The sequence below is a fragment of the Apiospora marii genome (genome assembly GCF_038362585.1).
Source record: "Apiospora marii strain CBS 49790 chromosome Unknown utg000001l_segment0_segment0, whole genome shotgun sequence".
Taxonomy (NCBI): domain Eukaryota; kingdom Fungi; phylum Ascomycota; class Sordariomycetes; order Amphisphaeriales; family Apiosporaceae; genus Apiospora; species Apiospora marii.
Genome location: NW_027117372.1, coordinates 3624269 through 3643117, shown reverse-complemented (window position 1 = coordinate 3643117; position 18849 = coordinate 3624269). Strand labels below are relative to the sequence as shown.

The window sequence follows — 18849 nt, the reverse complement described above, 5'->3', positions numbered from 1 at the left end:
CTACTGTAAGAATATTAGCTATAATGTGAATAACGAAATTTAAATAATTGACCGGCTATATTCGAGCCATATCGGCCATATTCGAGCCACATCGGCCACATTCGAGCTATACTTCGAGCCACGTTTCGAGCCACATCGGCGGAATGGCCGCCGGTCGCACCAGTTTCCCCTTCATCGAAATAGGCATCGAAATGGCCGGAAAAATAAGCTAATCGCGACAGTGATAAGTTTAATACGATATCGTAAATAAGGGTATTACCAACGTTAAAGATATATTGCGAAGGGAGGAGAGAAATACGAGGTTGCGAAGGGTCGTACGTTAATCCGCTCAGACTTTTATAACCTCATTATCTCGATATCGCTATTATAATAACGAATACCGCTAAAACGCTATTATAATATAATATGAATTAGAAATTTAAAACTTTTAATGTACATTGTTCAGCCCCGAGTCGAGTGTGCTGAACCGATCGCTGGCAACTTGAGCTGGCTAACAAGCTGGTACGCGATCGGATTGAGCACATGTCTTGACAGTTGCGATTCTCGTTTGGGATCTGCACTGAGATGTGTTTGTCAAGAATGCCCCAATTCTTCAGTCGTATCAAATTGAACCTTCCTCGCGGTTCCTATTAAACATTACGCCCGCGCTTGCCGCTTGCCGAAGCAGCCGACGAATTGGTTGATTTGGCAGATTAGGCGGGTTAGGTGACTTCCCATTTCTGGTCTGAACGCATTTGAATGTCTTTGCCGCTCCTGAGAAACCCCAGACCCGTAAAAGTCAAAGATCTGTTTGTCGTCTGTCGTCATCGATTTGCCATTTTTGCTGACCCGTTGGACCATCTCGCACGCTTGCCTACATGACGATGATGCCTGCTGTGATGCAAGCGACTTTCGTTTTGCTCTTTAGCTCCAAGAACACGGAATGACCGTGGTGATTGGAACACCACCTGGGTCTCGCCAGAACCTGCCGAATTGCACTCTACTCATCGAGAACCACGGCTTCTCGACAATCCCACTATGCCTAAGTCAAGGACGGTGGTCGACTAGACTGTCGTGCCAAGTCTGCTACCCATTGCCCGAGCTTTAGGCCTGCGACTCCAACGGGTCTCACATCACATTGGAGAGGGTGTCTATCTAATCAAAGCCAGAGCCAGAGCCAGAGCCAGAGCCAGAGCCAGAGCCAGAGCCAGAGCCAGAGCCAGAGCCAGAGCCAGAGCCAGAGCCAGAGCCAGAGCCAGAGCCAGAGCCAGAGCCAGAGCCAGATGCTAGATGCCAGACGTTGTACAAGTCGTCCATAGCGGCCCTCATTTCAGAACCCGAAGCTCTGAAGTTGCTTGGGCACCGTCGCACGCTTCTGCGATGATGGGAGGCCCAATATGCCAACCATGTGGGATTGACTGACTGGAGTGGGTTGGGAATGGCTTATGCCTTTACACTTCCCGCTTGGTGTCGGGCTGAAGCTTGTAGCTTCTGTTGGGATGGCCACATATGATATTGGTCATGCATGATGCAGTTCAACGCAATACTCGCTCACCAGTTCCTCCGTCTTCGTTGTGGAAGGGTTTTCGACAGGCCAGGCTCAGCCGCTCCAATCGGCCTGCTGCAACATTATTTTCTCTCAATTTGCGCAACGTCCGAGCTTGTGATAGTCGCTATACGCTCGCATTATAACTGCTTGCTCGCTTGTGATGCGGGGTTTCTTTGGTTTTCTTTGCGAACGTCAATATTGTGCAGTGTGGTGGAGGTTGCTGCTGCATGGTGGACCTGACTTCCTTCGAGACGAGACTGGCAGATGCGACCAGATGTTATCGATCCAATGAGAAAACTGCCGCAAAGATATCAATGAGTCACGGCCGTTCTCACCCGAAATCTCGATTGACGAGACATGCGACCGAGCGGAACCACCCATTTCCAAGCGGTCATTCAACGCTATGCTACTATATGCCATCCTATCCTTGGGCAAAGATGCCGACAAGGCTTGCGGTCCTTAAGACAGTACATAGTCGGCCGGAAGCGGCGAAGAATTTGCAGCCTCAAAAGTCTTCGCCGGATACTACTACGAATGGCAAAGAGCTTTCGACGTCATAGTGGCCCTTTTGCTCTCGGGGCGTGCTGGCTGGCCAAGCAACGACACCAGAAACGAAACCAGAGGCTTGTCCAAGGAACCGTAGGCGGGGAAGGCGGGCGTTTGGCCTTGGAATCATCGTGGTATTCGAGGGGCCTTGCCAAGAGACGCGCACGTCAGCAACGTCGCGCGATATATGCCTCACGACGGTGGACGTTTCCATTCCCAAAAGAAATTAGTTCGCAAAAAACCAACTCGGGAGATACTTGTCGCTTGTGCCTTGCAGCGCAAAGTTTTTGTGCCTGCATGTGTTCCTGGCAGAGTGGGTGGGATGAACAGGGGTTAGTTCTGGGTTAGGGACGGGACAGATCCGGCTGCTTGCGGGCGGACTGTATTCGGCTGAACCACAGGCCTCCCCTCCCCTAGCCTTCCCCCACCGTCCCAGGCCCTCGGCTTCACACCACAGTTTTGGATGTTCTAGCAAAGGCTCTAGACCGCAAAACTCTGCACAAAAACCCGGGTGTGTGAGTGCATCTGCGTGTGTGCCCATTATTTATGTTGGGGACTCATTGCCGCGCGGGGTTTTTCCGACCGATGGCGTGCAGAAATTGCGACTGCGCTTAGGCCCTGTTTGGAAACGTCAGGTGTGCACACACAGCGAGGCCGATGAGATCGCGCAGAGGGTCTCAGCCAACTCCATACAATACCTATGAGCGGTATACTTGTATGTTGCAGGTGGAAGAAGGCTATGATGCATGTTACACATCAGTACTCACGTTCAATCAGGGCCAGGGCCAGGGCCAGGTAAGAGGGGACAAGAAAGCAGAAGCCGGAGGCCGCCCCTTGGTATCACTTGTCACTACAGCCCTGCATGATTGTTGGGCCTTTCTGGCCACACATATCATGTTATCGAGACGATGCAGGTAAGACGCAGATTCAGATGTTGGTCGGCTCAACACGTAGATTGGCTTGTATCGTTCGATGCTGTTCGATGCGGAAGAGGCACTTTACACGTGTCGCGCCAAGGACATGAGCAAAAGAGAGAAAGAGAAGAGGTAGCTAAACTGCGCTACCGCCAATCCTCAGCTGTTCGCCCTGGACTTCCGATTGGCTGTTGGTTCTGTCCGAGTCCGTCCCTCGAAGCTTTCGAGTTTTCAGTTTAGTTGGCCTAGTCCGCCACATGGAGCGCTGTCAGGTACCCCGGCACGCACACCCACGCAAGGAACGCCAGGCACGCCAGGAACCGATTTAGCACACATTTCCCAATATGGCCAATGAGAGCTCGAAGCCGTCATGCTATCTGGCTTTGCAGCTGCAACTAGAAAAAAAAACACTTTCCACCATTCTCCCTATGTTCCTTTGGTCTTGGCGTCTTCTGAGAACGCTGCGCTACTCGACTCGTGTTCAGAATAGTACAGCCCCATCAACGAATCCGCTCATTTTGTTTATTGAATTTGAACTTGGACTGTGCTGATACTTATACGAACTGCCCTGACACCTGGGCCGCGCGGAGGCCCCAATGGCTGCCTTCCATGGTCGCAACAGGGCGGATATTACTTATAGCCCCGGTGCCTCGGGTGTGTGTGATGTGGGAGCATCGAGCCTATGGTGCCTACGGTCAGAACGACGGTGCTTATGGTGCCGGGGAGATGACGCCGCCTGCCCGGTCTTGCAGGTATGGGCATGCAACGCTGCTCCGGCAGTAGCAAAAGTTGCCAGGCTAGGATAAACTTGTAAAGTGCCCGCAGCAGCCTTGAATCGAGGAAACGGAACTAGTCTCCTGCTGCTGCAGCGGACCGATACTACGGGGTGGTCTGGCACTTCGAGCCACGCATTCCTGCTCCATCAAGGGCTACGGGATTGGTGTGATGGAGACTCGGTCTGTCTGATGGCCCACAGGGTACCTGGTAGGGCGTGTTCGATTGCTGGTTGTATAGCATCCATCCACACCTCCCTCAACCGCCACGGTGCCCGTAGTCGGGGGCCAGCCGGTTGCTAGCCTGACAGACACACCCGGCCACTCGAGTATAAAGTCGTCAGCTCCCCGCGCCACCAATGTTGGCGTTTAATGTTTACGAACTCAAACACAATCACTCACTCACATTCTCTCATCTCCCCTTCAAGCTCTTTGGCAGCTTTGAGCACATTCTTTCCCTAGTGGTTCACTCCTTTGATCACCATAAAGTACACCCGGCCTCGATATACCCGGCTATCACTGTTTGTATACTGCTTCAAACACCAGACTGTCTTATCAGACCAACCCGATATCTAGCATATCACCTACCTGACCCACCAGTCAAACACTCTCACTTCATCTAGCCAAGATGCGTTTCACTGCCAACCTTGCCGCTTTTGCCGCTGCTGCTGCCAGCCTGGCCAGCGCAACCAACACCATCACTTTCAAGAACCAGGACTCCACCCCCAAGACTGTCGTCTTCACTGCCAACCCCGGCTTCGTGTCTCTTGACACCATCAAGGTCGACGGCAATGGCGAGAAGATGGTCACCATGCCCCAGGGCTGGCAGGGCAACTACTTCTCCGTTGCCGAGGGCTCCCCCAACAACCCCGGTATGCTTGGAGAGGTCGCCTTCCAGGGCTGGAACGACCTGACCTACTTTGATGTCTCTGCCATCGTCGATGCCACCGACATCGACGGCGTCAAGGAGATCTTCCCCGTCAGCGAGCTCAAGGTCAAGACCAAGACCGCCGTCTCCGGCTGCACCATCTTCCCCTGCAACACTGCCTACTACCACCCCGACGACATCCAGACCGTGTCCACCAAGGAGACCAACCTGATCACCACCCTGGGTGGCGGTAACGCAGCTCCCTCCAAGCGCGACGAGACCAACCTGGTCTCCCGCAAGTTCGTCCTCGGTCAGTTCTAAGTCTACTTCGACTCACAGAGAGAGAGAAAACCAAAATCTACCTTGCTAGCACGAGGTAGTCGCGCTGAGCGCCAGACCATGACGATATCTACGCTGCCACGCCTTTTTCTGGATTTTCCAAGATACCCGAGCCGTTAACCTATTATTCGCTTCTGCGCATAGGGGGCCGCCGCCCTTGGGGTTTCTTTTCCAACGACACATAGACATTTGGGGATAACGGGACCAGTTCTTCTCCCACATCCAGGTTATCCGTCCTTTCTTGCCATACCCACCTTATAGACATTATTTTTACGGGAGGAAAGACCCATGGCTCAGAAGGGGCGCGCGGTCCAATCCGACCCCCCCTTCCCGGTTATGCCCCCCCAGAGGATTACATGCCTGTTTTTGGGGGCATACCTTTCTTGGGCTTCAAGGGTGGCTAGTTCCACCAAAGCAACGGGTTTGCTCGACGCATTCCCTTGCTTCGTCTACCTTACTCGCTTATCACACACATCTTTGACCCATTCTTGTCGCTCCTTAGCTATACCATTTTTAAAAGATACCCATTCTTGTACATAGACTTTTGGGGGGACACCAACTGCATTTCACCGAATCTGGCAGACTGGTAACCCCCCTACTTAGCCGGCTGGAGATGCTGGATTTGAAATTCTCAATACCAACAAAAGTTCTGAAGACCATAAAAAACACCGTTCTTGCCTTATCTCCCAACGTGTATGTGTGAACTGGCATCTTGCTTGTTTGTTTGAAGCGAATGCATGTACCCTCCCCCTTCGCCGGATGCGCTAAAGCGCCACAGCGTTTTGCATGCCCGCCCCTCGGTCTGCTGTTGGTAAGCTGACTCGGAGCTATCAGCTGACCCCCATGTCACTTTAGCTCATCGCCTGTCAAATACGCACGAGCCACCCGCCAAGCCAATAGTGACAGGCGTTGAGCTTCCTACCTATGCTCAACATATATAGGTATACAGAGAGATACGAAGTTATATAGCACCCGAAATACAAGTCTATATACTAGAACCCGATACCTAACCAACCCTGACCCTATTCTAACCCTATCCTAACCCTAACCACTAACCCTAACCACTCTAACCCTAACCGGTCACCTATGCTCAATATATACTGAGTATATGCTAGGTATATACCCTTTTCCAGGGCTCTCCAGGGCTCTCTCCAGGGCTCTCTCCAGGGCTCTCTCCAGGGCTCTCTCCAGGGCATATTTTCAGCATATGCTCAGCATAGGTAGGAAGCTCAACGCCTGTCACTACTGGCTTGGCGGGTGGCTCGTGCGTATTTGACAGGCGATGAGCTAAAGTGACATGGGGGTCAGCTGAAACCCGAGCTGACTCGCTGCTGACAATCGCCCCGCCGTCATCCTGGGCTCACGGCAGGTGGCACGACGTCGCCGAACTGCCTGCTGGCGTGGTGGTGTTGTTGCTGGACAGCAGCCACGGTAAGCATGCGTGCGTCCTTCCCCTCCCCGGCCCCTGGAAAACAAAGCCGTTGGTTCGTTCGTGGCCCCCTTGAGTCGAGAGGAAGGCGGAGGCGGTCTGAAGATAACGCCGGCGCGCAGGTCTGCATGGCTGCATGCTTCAAAGTGTTGGCGGTACTACTACTACTGCTACCACTACCACTGGTAGATACATAGCCCGATGAGTAAACAACATTTGAACATTGTCAGAAGTCAGATCTCGCTCGGTGGGAAAAGCGTCAGCAGTCAAAAAGCCGGGCGCGGTAGGACAGGCCATAATTGGTCAAACCGTATCTTTGCTTGCGTTCGATAGTACACAACCGTAATTAATTAATTCATTAATCAATTTGCTTCAACCTTTTATTGCGCGACATGAATTGACTTTCTCGCTCCTACCTATCAAGCATGGAACCCAGACAATAACGGTGGAGGTTGGAGGTTGCCAATTTGCGTCGCAGTCGAATTAAACGTGCATAGCGACGATCAATGGGGTATTCCTTCTTCTGTTCTTCCATTCCCCCCTCCCTGCTTCCCCTGCTTCCCCTCTCTCAAGCCCCCTCCGGCTGGCGAACCGATCGTTCTCTTATTTTTTGCGATCGGGTTTTTGGCTTGGCTGGGACCTAGGCCGCAATAAGCTTTGGCGCGACCGTTGAAATGATCTACGATACAAGCGGGAACGGGTACGGTTAACGCGGCAAACGGCCAAACGGACTGTCTTGATTTATATTAGGAAACGAACAAGCAGTGCCGAGATCGACCAGTGCTATTTCTTTATCCCGTGCCTTCTCTAGAATATAACTGAAAAGGGCGGTATGTAGGTTAGTATATTGCGGGACATGCATCAACAGATAGGCGGCTGCGAAACGACCATGTTATGTACATGTGCATCGTAATACGCAGCAGGTTTTCTCAGGCATTATCGTTGTCATGTGCATTGTGCAACATGTCCCCATTCCCCATTCCCCAGGTTTTCGGGTCGCGGCGGCCGTTGTGGCACCCAGAGACGAAAAGGTAAGAAAAAGCGAACGTTCAAGGTTTCAGTTGCGTTGCACGTAACTGAAGCTATTACTTACTTTATGTATCTATGTCGTGCGCTCCCACAGTTGATGGTAGTGCTGACAACCGTAAGCAACCATCTTACGGTTCAACTAGCATAGCGGTACACCACAAAACTAGATCCAGGACAGTAATTCTGGCCAGCACTGGCCAATTCATCGTTGCACACAATAGCTATCTATGCCTACATACATACACACGCACACTACTATCTGCCTGAATATGCTGCCAATTGCGACCTCGTTTTCAGCCAGTAGCACCTTGATTCGTCATAGTCATTTTACGATGCTAACTCCTGTTCCTGAAGCAACTGGGCTTGCAGCATGTCGTCATCGTCCTCCATATTCTCCTCGGCCTTCACTTCCCCGTCGCCGGCTATGACAGCCGCGCCCTCGTCTTCGGATGAAAACATGGTTTCGTTGCGCAACAGAACGTCCTTAACTTTTGCGCGCATATCGATCTCTGCACTCGAAAGCTTGGCTTCTCCCACATCACGGCCGAGCATAGCCCCCAGGTAGTCCTTCGACAGCTCGCTAAGGACGGGATCCGTATCCTTAAAAATCTCCTTCTTCAGCGTCTTGCACAGATCCTCTAACATCCCTTTGACCGTCTCAGTAGCTTGATGGAACATGCTGTGTCGGCTGGTGCTGACGTGAGATTCCATCGCCGTCTTCATACGAGCGAATGACCCGGGACCGTTCTCTTCAACGCAGATCCTATACGCCTCCAGCATCGCCTGTCTAATCACGGGCGTGAATGCACGACTTGCCTCTCTCTGAAGCTCAGTGATTCGGGCTTGGAGACTTGCTGGCCACCCCTTCAAGGTTTGGTTGACAGCGGCGACCTGATGTCCTATGTTGAGAAGTGCGCTCAACTGGCTCTGCTGGGCTCGCTGTAGCATGGCTTGATGGAAGTCCTCGAGCTTCTTGGATAGCTTCTTGGTCAGTTCACGTAGTATATGTGGTAGTCGTCGCTGGAACGCTCGCTCCCAGCCGCTCGCCAGGGACCGCGATATGGGCTCAAACAACTCGCTGTTGAAGTCGTGAGGCCCAGCAGCACCAGAGTAAACGCCGTCACGTCGGACAGTCGCTTTATAGGTAGCCCAGAGCAGGCCACCCATATTCCGGTGGGCACCCCATCCCTTGGCTGTATCCACGGCCTTCTCAATAGCTGACGGGATCGACGAATCAAAAGATTTGAAGATCTGCTCTCTAAGGCATTCCTCCATTTCTTGGACGGATCCTCGCACCGATGAATCAAACACTTCCTTGAGCTCGCCTAGGAGCTTACGTAGATGAATTTCCTCGCTCCGCTTTTCCGAAGTGGACAGAGACGAAGTGCCCTCATTGGTGACCCAGAGATTCATGGAATACATGAGCCGAAGGAGGTTGTTTAGGAATTCCTTGTAGTGTGCGATTCTTCCCGATTCGGTCAACTTCTTGGCGTGGGCTTGGAGCTGTGGCACCTGTGCGGGGGTCAGTCTTGTTCTTAGGCGTAAACAGTGCAGCAAATGTTTGAGCTTTGACATTACGTACCTCGGTGTCTTCGGGAGATGTGAATCCATGAGCATCGAAATCGTCTTTCTCCAAACGGCCGCTTAGCTTCTGGAACGCACGACTGCTGATACAGAATACCGGTAGGCCAGCAGCGACTGCCCCGTAGTCTCGAACGTCCTGGTCGGGATCGAAATTGGCATCATCCTTCTCGGCAGCAGTCTCTTGGTCGAGCTCTTTTATACCCATGGCGAAATCCCACTGGATGGCCTTTCTGGAATAATTATTGCGGCCTTTGATGCATGTTGATTTGGCCTCGGCAAGAAGCGCTTGGCGTTCACTCTCGGCCTGAGTAATCATCTTGCGGACGTTGCTTGTTTGTCCGTCAATACTTCGCTTGGAACTGCGGACCTCCTTCTTCTCCGATTTCAATTCCGTCAGAGCCTCTTCAATTTGGTCCTCCGTCAGAGGTGTCCGAATTTGGTGGGAAGAATTCTCTTTGTCGCTAGACTCTCCATGTATGCTTGAAGATTCGGACTCGGAGCCGGTACATGATGGTGCACTTGCCTGCCTTCCATGGCGCTTCCGCTTCTTGGATTTCGGGAGCGGTGCATATACCGCCTTCCCCTCTGACAGAGCACTGCCAAGATCCTCCCACTCCTCATATGATGCCTCAATCTCATCGAGTCTGTCATCATAGGCCGCTCTTTGCTCTCTGAGGTCCGCTAACTGTTCCTTGAGGTCATTGACCTTCCGCTTGAATTCGTCAGCCTTGAACATCGTCTCATCAATCTGGTTTTGCAGATTCAGACTATCTGCAGCCTCTGTGATGAGTAGATCGTCTGTCTTCGAGCAGATGAAAGTCACGTTAGAAAACGTGCCGTCGTATTTCATCTGGCGACGAAACGAGTCACCAAGAAGGTTCTTGGCTGTCTTGTCATCCACAGCACGTGTGATGGGTGCGACAATCCATAGGCCTCCACATTGCTTCATATAATTGTCAGCAACAGCAGCTCGGGCGGCGTTGGAATCCTGGACACCTGGCAAATCAACAATCACGGCACCGGTCGACAGTGCGTTCGCCTTCGTATTGATTCGGACCACCTTGATCAGAGGCCAGAATTCCATCGGTAAGTTCTTCTTCCGCTCGTCACCGGTAAGCTTCTCCTTGCTATCGATGTAGCGTTGAAGCTGACGGTACAGGTCCTTGGATGTCGTTGCCTTCAGGTGCTTGGTGCTAGAAAGTACGTTGCGCACATTCGGCTCGGCAGCGAGTCGCACCGGACTAGCCTGCGCAAGCATTTCCCGGGTCTTTGATGGATAGACGGCCTTGAGCTTGGCATACGCTACTCCAGCATCACTATCTGTGTTTGATGCCTCTCTTGAGATTTCTCCATTCGAGTCGAGCAGGTCGGCGTAGAGCTGTTCGAGCTCTTTTTCCCACTCTCCGTGAGTGATAAACTCAACTTCTGCTTTGTACAGCTCACTAGGGTCGTCGGAATAATTGTAGGAGATCTCAGTGGGCGACGCGGTGCAAGCGCGTAAGCAGTTGGTAGGAAGCAACCGCTCTTCGTCCATGATAGCGTTGATCACAGATGATTTGCCAGCGCCAGTGTTGCCGACAACACCCACGACAATTCTGCGAGGTTGTGCAAGCTCCTACAAGGGTGTTAGCAATGCCAGCCAGTCATGGGGGATATCAATGATGACGGTGGCAACGGGGATTAAGCCGCGTTTGAAGGTGGGGCAGAAGGCCCGATCTTCAAGGCGAAAGATTTGGGGACGAGGGTAGCAAATAAATATGTTGACTTGACAAACCTTCTGAGTAGAGATATTCCGAAGCCAGCTAGTTGTCTCGCTGGTGATGTGGGCGTTAAGGCTACCTTCCAGTTGGTCGAGAAACTGGACGCCAACATCGACGCCGTGTTTGAGGGCGTCAACATCGTCAGACTTGACGAGCTTCTGTAGGCTCGAGGTGTCCAGACTGAGCTGGGGATCGGAGGGCTCTGGCTGTTCGAGTTTAACAATGTCATTGTTGGCGGGAGCATCACCTTCCTCTTTCACAGGCGATGAAGCCGCATCGAGTGAACTCATGTCCACTCCACGGTCTTCTTGCTTCAGCGGTGTTGAATCCATACTGAAAGGGTCAGAGGAGTCCTCTCTTTGATGTTCTTGGTTTGGGGGAGATGGGGCCATATCGAGGGCGTCCATATCCACTTCTTGGTCATCCGCGGGCTCAGTCTTGACCGAAACCACTCTAATTAAGCATTTCCCGGGGCTGACACAGATGGTGTTGTCCATCCTTTGGGAGGTGGGAACTGGATGGCGGCTTGCCATTACCCACAGGAAAGGTCGATGCAAATCAATTGATTGCCTGGCCAATTGCAGACCATACAGAGGGATGGTTGAAGGGAATAAGTCCTCACAGCACGCGTCTCAAGTACCCGCGTTCCTATCGGAAGTGGGGTAGTTTCGAGTAGTTTGTGCGCGGAGTCACATGAGCTGCTGCTGCCTGGCCACTTTACCGTTACTGGGTGGGGACAGTACAGGCAACTGCCGTAGTGTACAGAAGCACCTTCCTAGGTGACAACTTGAAGGTACACCCATACACCAATAGAAGCACTTCACCGTTGTGTCACTTTCAAATTACATTACCAGATTGAAGGATTGAATGTATTGCCTCTGTAGGGAGTACCCTTATAAGTTACAACTGCTATTATCAATGTACGTTTTAGTTTCTTTAACTAGTTGGCTACAAATGCCATTACTATGTCAGTGTCAAGGGTATAGGCCTTCATCCTAGTGAAGGAAAGGGCGGATGTGCTCTTTCCATGGACACACACTCGATACCTCCTTGCAACCATTCCGAGAAAAGGCTCGTTCAATTCAACGGGGCGTTTCGGGTACACCTAATCAAGCTTTGTAGCCAACAAAAAACTCGTGGCGCCTTGAACTGCAAACAATATATGCGTAGTATTTTGGCCCAGGAGGCTGAAACGCTCCATTCTAATGAACGCCTATCGTGACACCGAGCTATGCACAAATAATAGAAGACACTGATTTCGTATCACGAGTCTCCCTTCTTCTCCGTTGCCTCTGAGCTCTTCTGATCTCCTGGCTTCTCTGCTTCCTTGGGCGTTGCATCATTCTGTTTCGCCTCAGTGCCGTTCTTCTCCGGCACTGGCGGGGGCTTGTCCGGCTTTTTGGTTTGGACAATGCTAAGCAGATGCTCGCCCGTGTTGGAAAAGCCTTCGACCTTTGATAGCCGGTTGATGAGGTACCCGATATTATCTTCCATTCTACGCAGGAGGTTAGTATATTATGCATGAAGGATGTGACGTTAGGTACTTGCCGCTTCGCTCCTATTTCCTCCTTGACTTCCAGCCCTTGGAGGGCCTTCCCTAATTGAGTCTTGTAACTGTCGAAAACGGGTGACATGATCAGGTGCACTGTTCCCTCGGGGAGGTGCTTGGTTAATACGCGGTGCAATGTGACCGTCTCCTTTACTAGTGTTTCCATAAACACATCCACGCTGGCTTCGCCTTCCTTCGCCGGGCGATCCCAGTCGAGACCTTTCATGGTTTTGGTGTGCGCGGCGGCTCGTCCGCTCATAATCTCAACCAACTTGTCGTAGATGTTGTTTTGGTGTTCTTGATAGAGGCGCTTAACCTTGTCAAACTCACCCATCAACGCTGCGACAGAGGCATTATTGACGTTAGCGCCTGTGCCCGCAAGCCGGCGCACAAACTCCCGGACATGTGGGATGAGGGTCGATATGAAAGCTAGAGCTTGGGCAGCAAGGGCTAGGTGGCGAGTGGTGATGTTCTTTAAGCCGGCAGACCGTGTTGCACCAGCGCCGAGAATCAGCTGCGTGCAGCGACTGTTGAATACTTGAAGGTATGAGACAAGTGACGTTGCTATGTCTGCGGACATGGACGGGATGCCTGCAATAAGCTGCATAAAATGGGACATGCCTTCCAGACACAGGATAGCAGACTGGGGTAGGATAAAGGATTCGGAGTCGATGACAGCGCTACGGGTCTTGCCCCTTGGTGCTGCACCATTGGACTCGGCGCGCGGTCGTCCATTTGGCTCTGGCCGTGTGTTTGAATACGGTATCCATATCTTGCTTCCTTCAGACCAGGATACATCGTCTCTCGTACTAGAGTCGATGACGCGGTTCAGGAGAAGCTTGTTCTCGTCTGTAAAGTCCTTCGCTGCCCATTGGTCAGACTCCATCTCTTGCGCGAGCTTCTGCTTCTCCACGTCCCCATGTTGGTCGATATATTCTTTGATATGCCCGTTGACAACCGTCTTGAGAGACGTCCCGCTTCGGCCAGAAAGTGACTCGCACTCATTGGTAAAGTAAAGATTCAACGTGAAGTACCGCAAGAACAGGTCGAGCGGTAGTCGGGTACTCTGTTCAGACCTGACGCGCAACACTTTGGTGATCTTCTCTTGAGCCAGATCTGTTGCCTGGCCCAAAAGGTTTGCCATATCCAATGTCAAATGAATGTCTTCTTGTATGTCCTGGTTGGCGCTATTCAACGGCGGTGACTTGAGCCCCCCTAAGGGCGGCGAACGCATCCCGGATGTCACGTCGGGGGACTCGCCTATTGAGCTTGCGACATCAAACAGAACTTTCACCTGCGTCGTCAACCTCCTCAGAGTTTCAGTCACACCAATGTATATCTTGGTGAAGAGTGCTTCGGCATCTTCCGGGTCAAGCGCCCTGAGATTGCGGGCCAGAATGGACGACTTTTCTTGTTGGGTGAGCCTTCGCCCGCTTCGTGTTGATGCGGACATGAGTGTCACATTGTCGTCGTCATCCGAGCTGGGTAATGGTTTTTGTATCAACTTGCGAATCTCCCGCAAGACAAGCTCTCGATATGATGCGATGGCCATCGTGATATGCTTTGCTTGGTGCAGGCCAGTCACGACAGGCATCAACTGCGCGCGGAGACCTCCAGTCGAAGAAAGGTAAGCTGGAGGGAAGGTCATACCATCCTTGGCCTGTCCTCCACGGGACCGCATGGTTGCACTAGTCCATCTAAGGAGCACATCCTGCGTAGACACGGTATCTACATGGCGGCGGAGATCTTCCAACAACACGTCAACGAATCGGGTTTCGTACGCTTTACCAATCCGGAGGCGAAGAGACGATATATCACTGTTCACGCCTTGCAAAGCCACAGCATCGCGTAAGTCCCGTATTGTCCGCCCGTTATCTTTTCCATGAAGTCGTTTGCGTCCAGCAATTAACCTTTCTAAGGCCTCGATATTTGTCAAAGCTTGGTCAATATCTCCCGTATCGACTTGAAACTCGCACTCTGATAGGGATTCTGCAATCTCGCGTAGTTGATGGACCGCATCATCCAGTTGCTGAAGATTTTCTTTGCGCCGGCGCTTCTGCACGATATCCAACCCAGTGGTTGCGATTTCTTGATCTAAGGCGTCGAGTTCTTTGCGCAGTGTCCTGATTCTGTCTACCGACTCGGCCGCCTCCGAGTGTAATTCCCTGAGAGAACCAAGGGCTGTGAAGAAAGTCGTGGACGCGGTAGATATGGAAGCAATAAGGTGCATTTCAATAGTATCCATGTACCAAGATAGCTTTTCTTGTAAAATGGCATTTGTGGCCAGCGACTTCCGAGGCGCTGCGGTGCCATTGGCAACACTCTTCTCTTCTGAAGACCCAGGCGCAGGTTTCACGACTTCCGACCTCTCGCTAACAACGTCGAATGTCCGGGGATTTTCCAGGTGGAAGTCTTCGTCGAAATAAACGTTCGGGATGGTATTCAGAGGAGGTGGTCCTTGAGCCCCCTTTCGATTAAACCCGGCACTGGATCTTCCGCGAATCTGGGGTGACTCGAGGGGTGACGCGGAGCCGAATGATGATGTTGACGCCTTTCGCGAGCTAGAGGGTCTGCCGCCGCTCGAGCCGGGTCGTAGGTGACCATCGTCAAGATTGGAAACCGTGTCGGCCTTACTACCCCGCCGGAAGATCTGGTCGGCATCACTGTCCTCGCTCTCTTTCACGCGGCGCAGCTGTTCGTACAAGGCACCAACTTGCGACAAGTAAGGTTTAAATTCGGCCACGTCGATCTTTTCGATGTTGGTCAGAGTAACCGGGGGAATATCTCGGGCGGTGGGCGGTTTGTGCGCGCTGGATGCAGGAGCCGATGTATGCGGTAATAGACCTGTTCGCACTATAGGGGGTTGAAGCAGAGTTGAAATAGCTTGACGTCACATGTTAGCGACGCTCCAAAGGCGACGAGGGGGACACGGAGCTTTTGTCGCATACCGTTTTGGCCAATTTCCTGGACGCCTTGAGCCCAGCTGTTGGAAGTGTCCAGGTGCCCTCCTATAGAGTGTATCGAGCTTGCTGTAGAACCTCGTCTCGCTGAGGCATGGGATGTCACGGAGCTTTGTCTATAAACTGCTATCAGCTATAAACCCCGGGCGCGGGTGGATCGGACATGCGAACCTGTGGAAAGGGAATTCACCCCGCGCGTTCTGGGGCGATGGGGGCGACGACAAGCTGTCTACTGACAGGCGCACTGATTGATTGGAATACATGGTTCATGAACGAGGTTGCGCAGCTCGAGGTGTAGGTTTAGAGTTCGCATAGGTTGAGCAAGTCGGGAGGAGTGGTCGACAAGCTTATCGTGAGGCTATCGAGAGATCATAGCTGGTATACGAGGGACAATGCATCAGGCATTAGATTGCTGGTTCGAGATGGCAACCGTTGGCACGGGCGAGGCTTTCGATTTGGCGTGAATACATGGAGAGCTTGCAATGGCGCATGTTCTGCGTTGACTTGGGGTATACTCGAGATGCGCGGGAGACCAAAGTGCTTTCAGCCACATCACCTTCCCCTAGCTCCAGTCTCGTGTAGGTTTAGCAAGGTACCTGACCTGGCGTGCAGCATGTACCTAATCTAGTACCTAGGTGGCAGGTCTCCAGCAGGCTCGGCATAACTTGGAAGCATTGAATTAATAAGGGTCCTTTCCCCTTCACAATTAGAGGGCCGTACTTCTGGATACGTAATCAGGTAGGATGATACACGTGACGATAACATAGCTGAGTCAACCTGCTAGAGCCCGTTGGGACTAGCCCGGGTCATGCAAGCACTCAACACGCTACGCGAACAGAGACGCGTCCCGGCCCCCCCAAGGCACGCGCTGGCTTTAATTGAATCTGAATCTCAGGAGGGGCACCCGCTTGCGATTTTCTGCTAGAGCTTGAGATAGGGAGTCCAGCCACACCCAACGCTCAACTCCAAACATAACATCACCGCTCCAAATCCACTACTGTCGCTGAATCCAAAATCAGTACGAAAGTCAAAGACTCGGCAACATGGATCGACAGTCAGTCTTTTCGGTCTCGGTCTTCAATAGCGAGGCCGGGCAAAGTGAAGACAGCCGAACCCAAGTTCAGGAGCAGTTGATGCAGTTTGTTTTGAGCTTCAGACTTGATAATAAGTTTGTCTACAGGTGAGCTCCCATTCAAATCCGGAACCTGTGGTCCCCGTATCTAATTTGGTGCTTAAAGAGATCAACTGCGGGAGAATGCATTATTAAAGCAGTTCTTCTGCGATATTGACATCGGCGACCTGATCAAATACAATGAAGAGTTGGCACATCGTTTGGCCACAGAGCCAGCCGAGATTATACCTCTGGTACGTGGTGACTTGAGCGCTTGGTATGTTGAGGCTGAAGACTGATACTTCCTACAGTTTGAGGCAGCTCTGAAGAAGTGCACGCATCGCATTCTCTTCCCACACGAACCGAAAGCCGACATTCCTGAACATCAATTGCTCCTCCACTCCACAGCCGAGGATGTTTCCATCCGAAATCTGGACTCCATGACGATCGCAAGATTGGTCAGGGTGCCTGGTATTGTCATTGGCGCTTCCGTCATGTCCTCGAAAGCCACAGAACTGGCCATTCAATGCAGGAGCTGCCTGCACAACCAGACGATACCCATCTTTGGTGGCTTCACCGGTGTGACCCTGCCGCGCCAATGCGCCCGGCAGAGAGCCCCTGGAGATGGCGCGGAAAAGTGTCCAATGGACCCCTACTTCGTCGTGCACGAGAAGTCGAGGTTTGTGGACCAGCAGATTATCAAACTGCAAGAAGCACCGGATCAAGTACCTGTGGGTGAACTGCCACGCCATGTCCTGATCTCGGCAGATCGTTACCTTACCAACAGGGTGGTGCCCGGATCCAGATGCACCGTCATGGGTATCTTCTCCATCTACCAGAACAAAGGTTCCAAGAACTCGGGAGGTGGTGCTGTGGCGATCCGAACACCGTACCTCAGAGCAGTGGGAATTCAGACAGATACAGACTCGACCGCAAAGGGAAATTCTTCTTTCTCAGAAGAGGAAGAACAGGAGTTCCTCGAACTCAGCCGAAGACCTGATTTGTACAATACTATGGCCGACTGCATTGCCCCCTCCATTTATGGAAACAGGGATATCAAGAAGGCCATTCTTTGCCTCCTCCTCGGCGGTTCAAAGAAGATCCTGCCCGATGGCATGAAGCTCAGAGGAGACATCAACGTACTGCTTCTCGGAGATCCCGGTACCGCCAAGTCTCAGTTGCTGAAGTTTGTCGAGAAGGTGGCACCGATTTCTATCTACACCTCAGGAAAGGGTTCTTCGGCTGCTGGTCTGACAGCATCTGTGCAGCGTGACGCGTCCACGCGGGAGTTTTACCTCGAGGGTGGTGCTATGGTGCTCGCTGACGGCGGTGTCGTCTGTATTGATGAGTTCGACAAGATGCGAGATGAGGATCGTGTCGCCATCCACGAAGCTATGGAGCAGCAGACAATTTCCATCGCCAAAGCAGGCATCACAACCATTCTGAATGCCCGAACCTCGGTCCTTGCTGCTGCCAACCCGATTTTCGGTCGCTACGATGATATGAAGTCACCGGGTGAGAACATCGACTTCCAGACCACTATTCTGTCTCGTTTCGACATGATCTTCATCGTCAGGGATGAACATACCAGAGAGAAGGATGAGAGAATTGCCAAGCACGTAATGGGCATTCACATGGGCGGCCGTGGACTGGAAGAACAACAGACTGAGAGCGAGATCCCAGTGGACAAGATGAAGCGATATCTCTCGTACTGCAAGTCGTAAGTTGCCACCCCTTTTCTGATCCGAAGTCCCACATAACTGACACAATCATAGGCGAATGGCACCCCGCTTGTCCCCCAAAGCAGCAGAGAAACTTTCGTCCCACTTTGTCTCTATCCGGAAGCAAGTGCACGCCTCGGAAATCGAGGCAAACACGCGGTCCAGCATTCCCATCACAGTCCGTCAGCTGGAAGCCATCGTGCGTATTACCGAATCCCTGGCCAAGTTGACCCTCTCGCCGATCGCCACGGAGCAGCACGTTGACGAGGCCATCCGCCTCTTCCTCTGCTCCACAATGGACGCTGTCAACCAAGGTGGCAACCAGGGAAGCCGCGAGCTGAACGAGGAGACCAACCGAGTCGAATCGGAACTGAAGAGACGGCTGCCCATCGGCTGGAGCACGAGCGTGGCCACACTGCGCCGGGAGATGGTGGAGGGCAAGGGATTCAGCGAACAGGCTCTCAACAGAGCTCTCATGATCCTGCAGAGGAGGGATACCATCATGTTCCGGAACCAAGGCGCACAGGTGTACCGAAACGGAGCTTAGTCGCAAAACGGCAAGTGTATACGAACGCGAGACGGGTTGCATGATTTACGAGCTGCTGTATTGTTTGGAGTTCAGGCAATGATGGGTTATCGATGATGACTTTGGTGGGATATTCAGTACACTCCCGTGCCTATTAAATGTTTGGAGGAGGCGTATGTACGTATGGTTTGTAATGACGAAGATACCGAACG

The 18849-nt window shown here is 52.2% G+C and overlaps 5 protein-coding genes across 5 annotated transcripts; 2 read left to right on the top strand and 3 right to left on the bottom strand.

Moving 5' to 3' along the window:
* Positions 1-1134: 1134 nt before the first annotated feature.
* On the bottom strand, positions 1135-2204 carry PG985_001186 (uncharacterized protein; the record flags this gene model as incomplete). The annotated part of the gene is made up of 2 exons (XM_066820955.1): positions 1135-1401; positions 2061-2204. 2 exons carry the CDS (start codon positions 2202-2204, stop codon positions 1135-1137), a joined length of 411 nt encoding a protein of 136 aa, XP_066691834.1.
* Positions 2205-4389: 2185 nt separating this feature from the next.
* PG985_001185 (uncharacterized protein) lies at positions 4390-4950 on the top strand (the record flags this gene model as incomplete). The annotated part of the gene is made up of 1 exon (XM_066820954.1): positions 4390-4950. The coding sequence occupies one exon, from the start codon at positions 4390-4392 to the stop codon at positions 4948-4950; it is 561 nt and encodes a 186-aa protein (XP_066691833.1).
* A 2803-nt stretch (positions 4951-7753) lies between these two features.
* On the bottom strand, positions 7754-11102 carry PG985_001184 (uncharacterized protein; the record flags this gene model as incomplete). Its single annotated transcript, XM_066820953.1, has 3 exons — positions 7754-8929; positions 9009-10625; positions 10785-11102. The coding sequence occupies 3 exons, from the start codon at positions 11100-11102 to the stop codon at positions 7754-7756; spliced, it is 3111 nt and encodes a 1036-aa protein (XP_066691832.1).
* A 931-nt stretch (positions 11103-12033) lies between these two features.
* PG985_001183 (VPS54-subunit of VP51-54 complex) lies at positions 12034-15542 on the bottom strand (the record flags this gene model as incomplete). The annotated part of the gene is made up of 4 exons (XM_066820952.1): positions 12034-12265; positions 12319-15202; positions 15268-15395; positions 15451-15542. 4 exons carry the CDS (start codon positions 15540-15542, stop codon positions 12034-12036), a joined length of 3336 nt encoding a protein of 1111 aa, XP_066691831.1.
* A 780-nt stretch (positions 15543-16322) lies between these two features.
* PG985_001182 (DNA replication licensing factor mcm5) lies at positions 16323-18658 on the top strand (the record flags this gene model as incomplete). The annotated part of the gene is made up of 4 exons (XM_066820951.1): positions 16323-16459; positions 16518-16644; positions 16702-18110; positions 18166-18658. The coding sequence occupies 4 exons, from the start codon at positions 16323-16325 to the stop codon at positions 18656-18658; spliced, it is 2166 nt and encodes a 721-aa protein (XP_066691830.1).
* Positions 18659-18849: the final 191 nt, after the last annotated feature.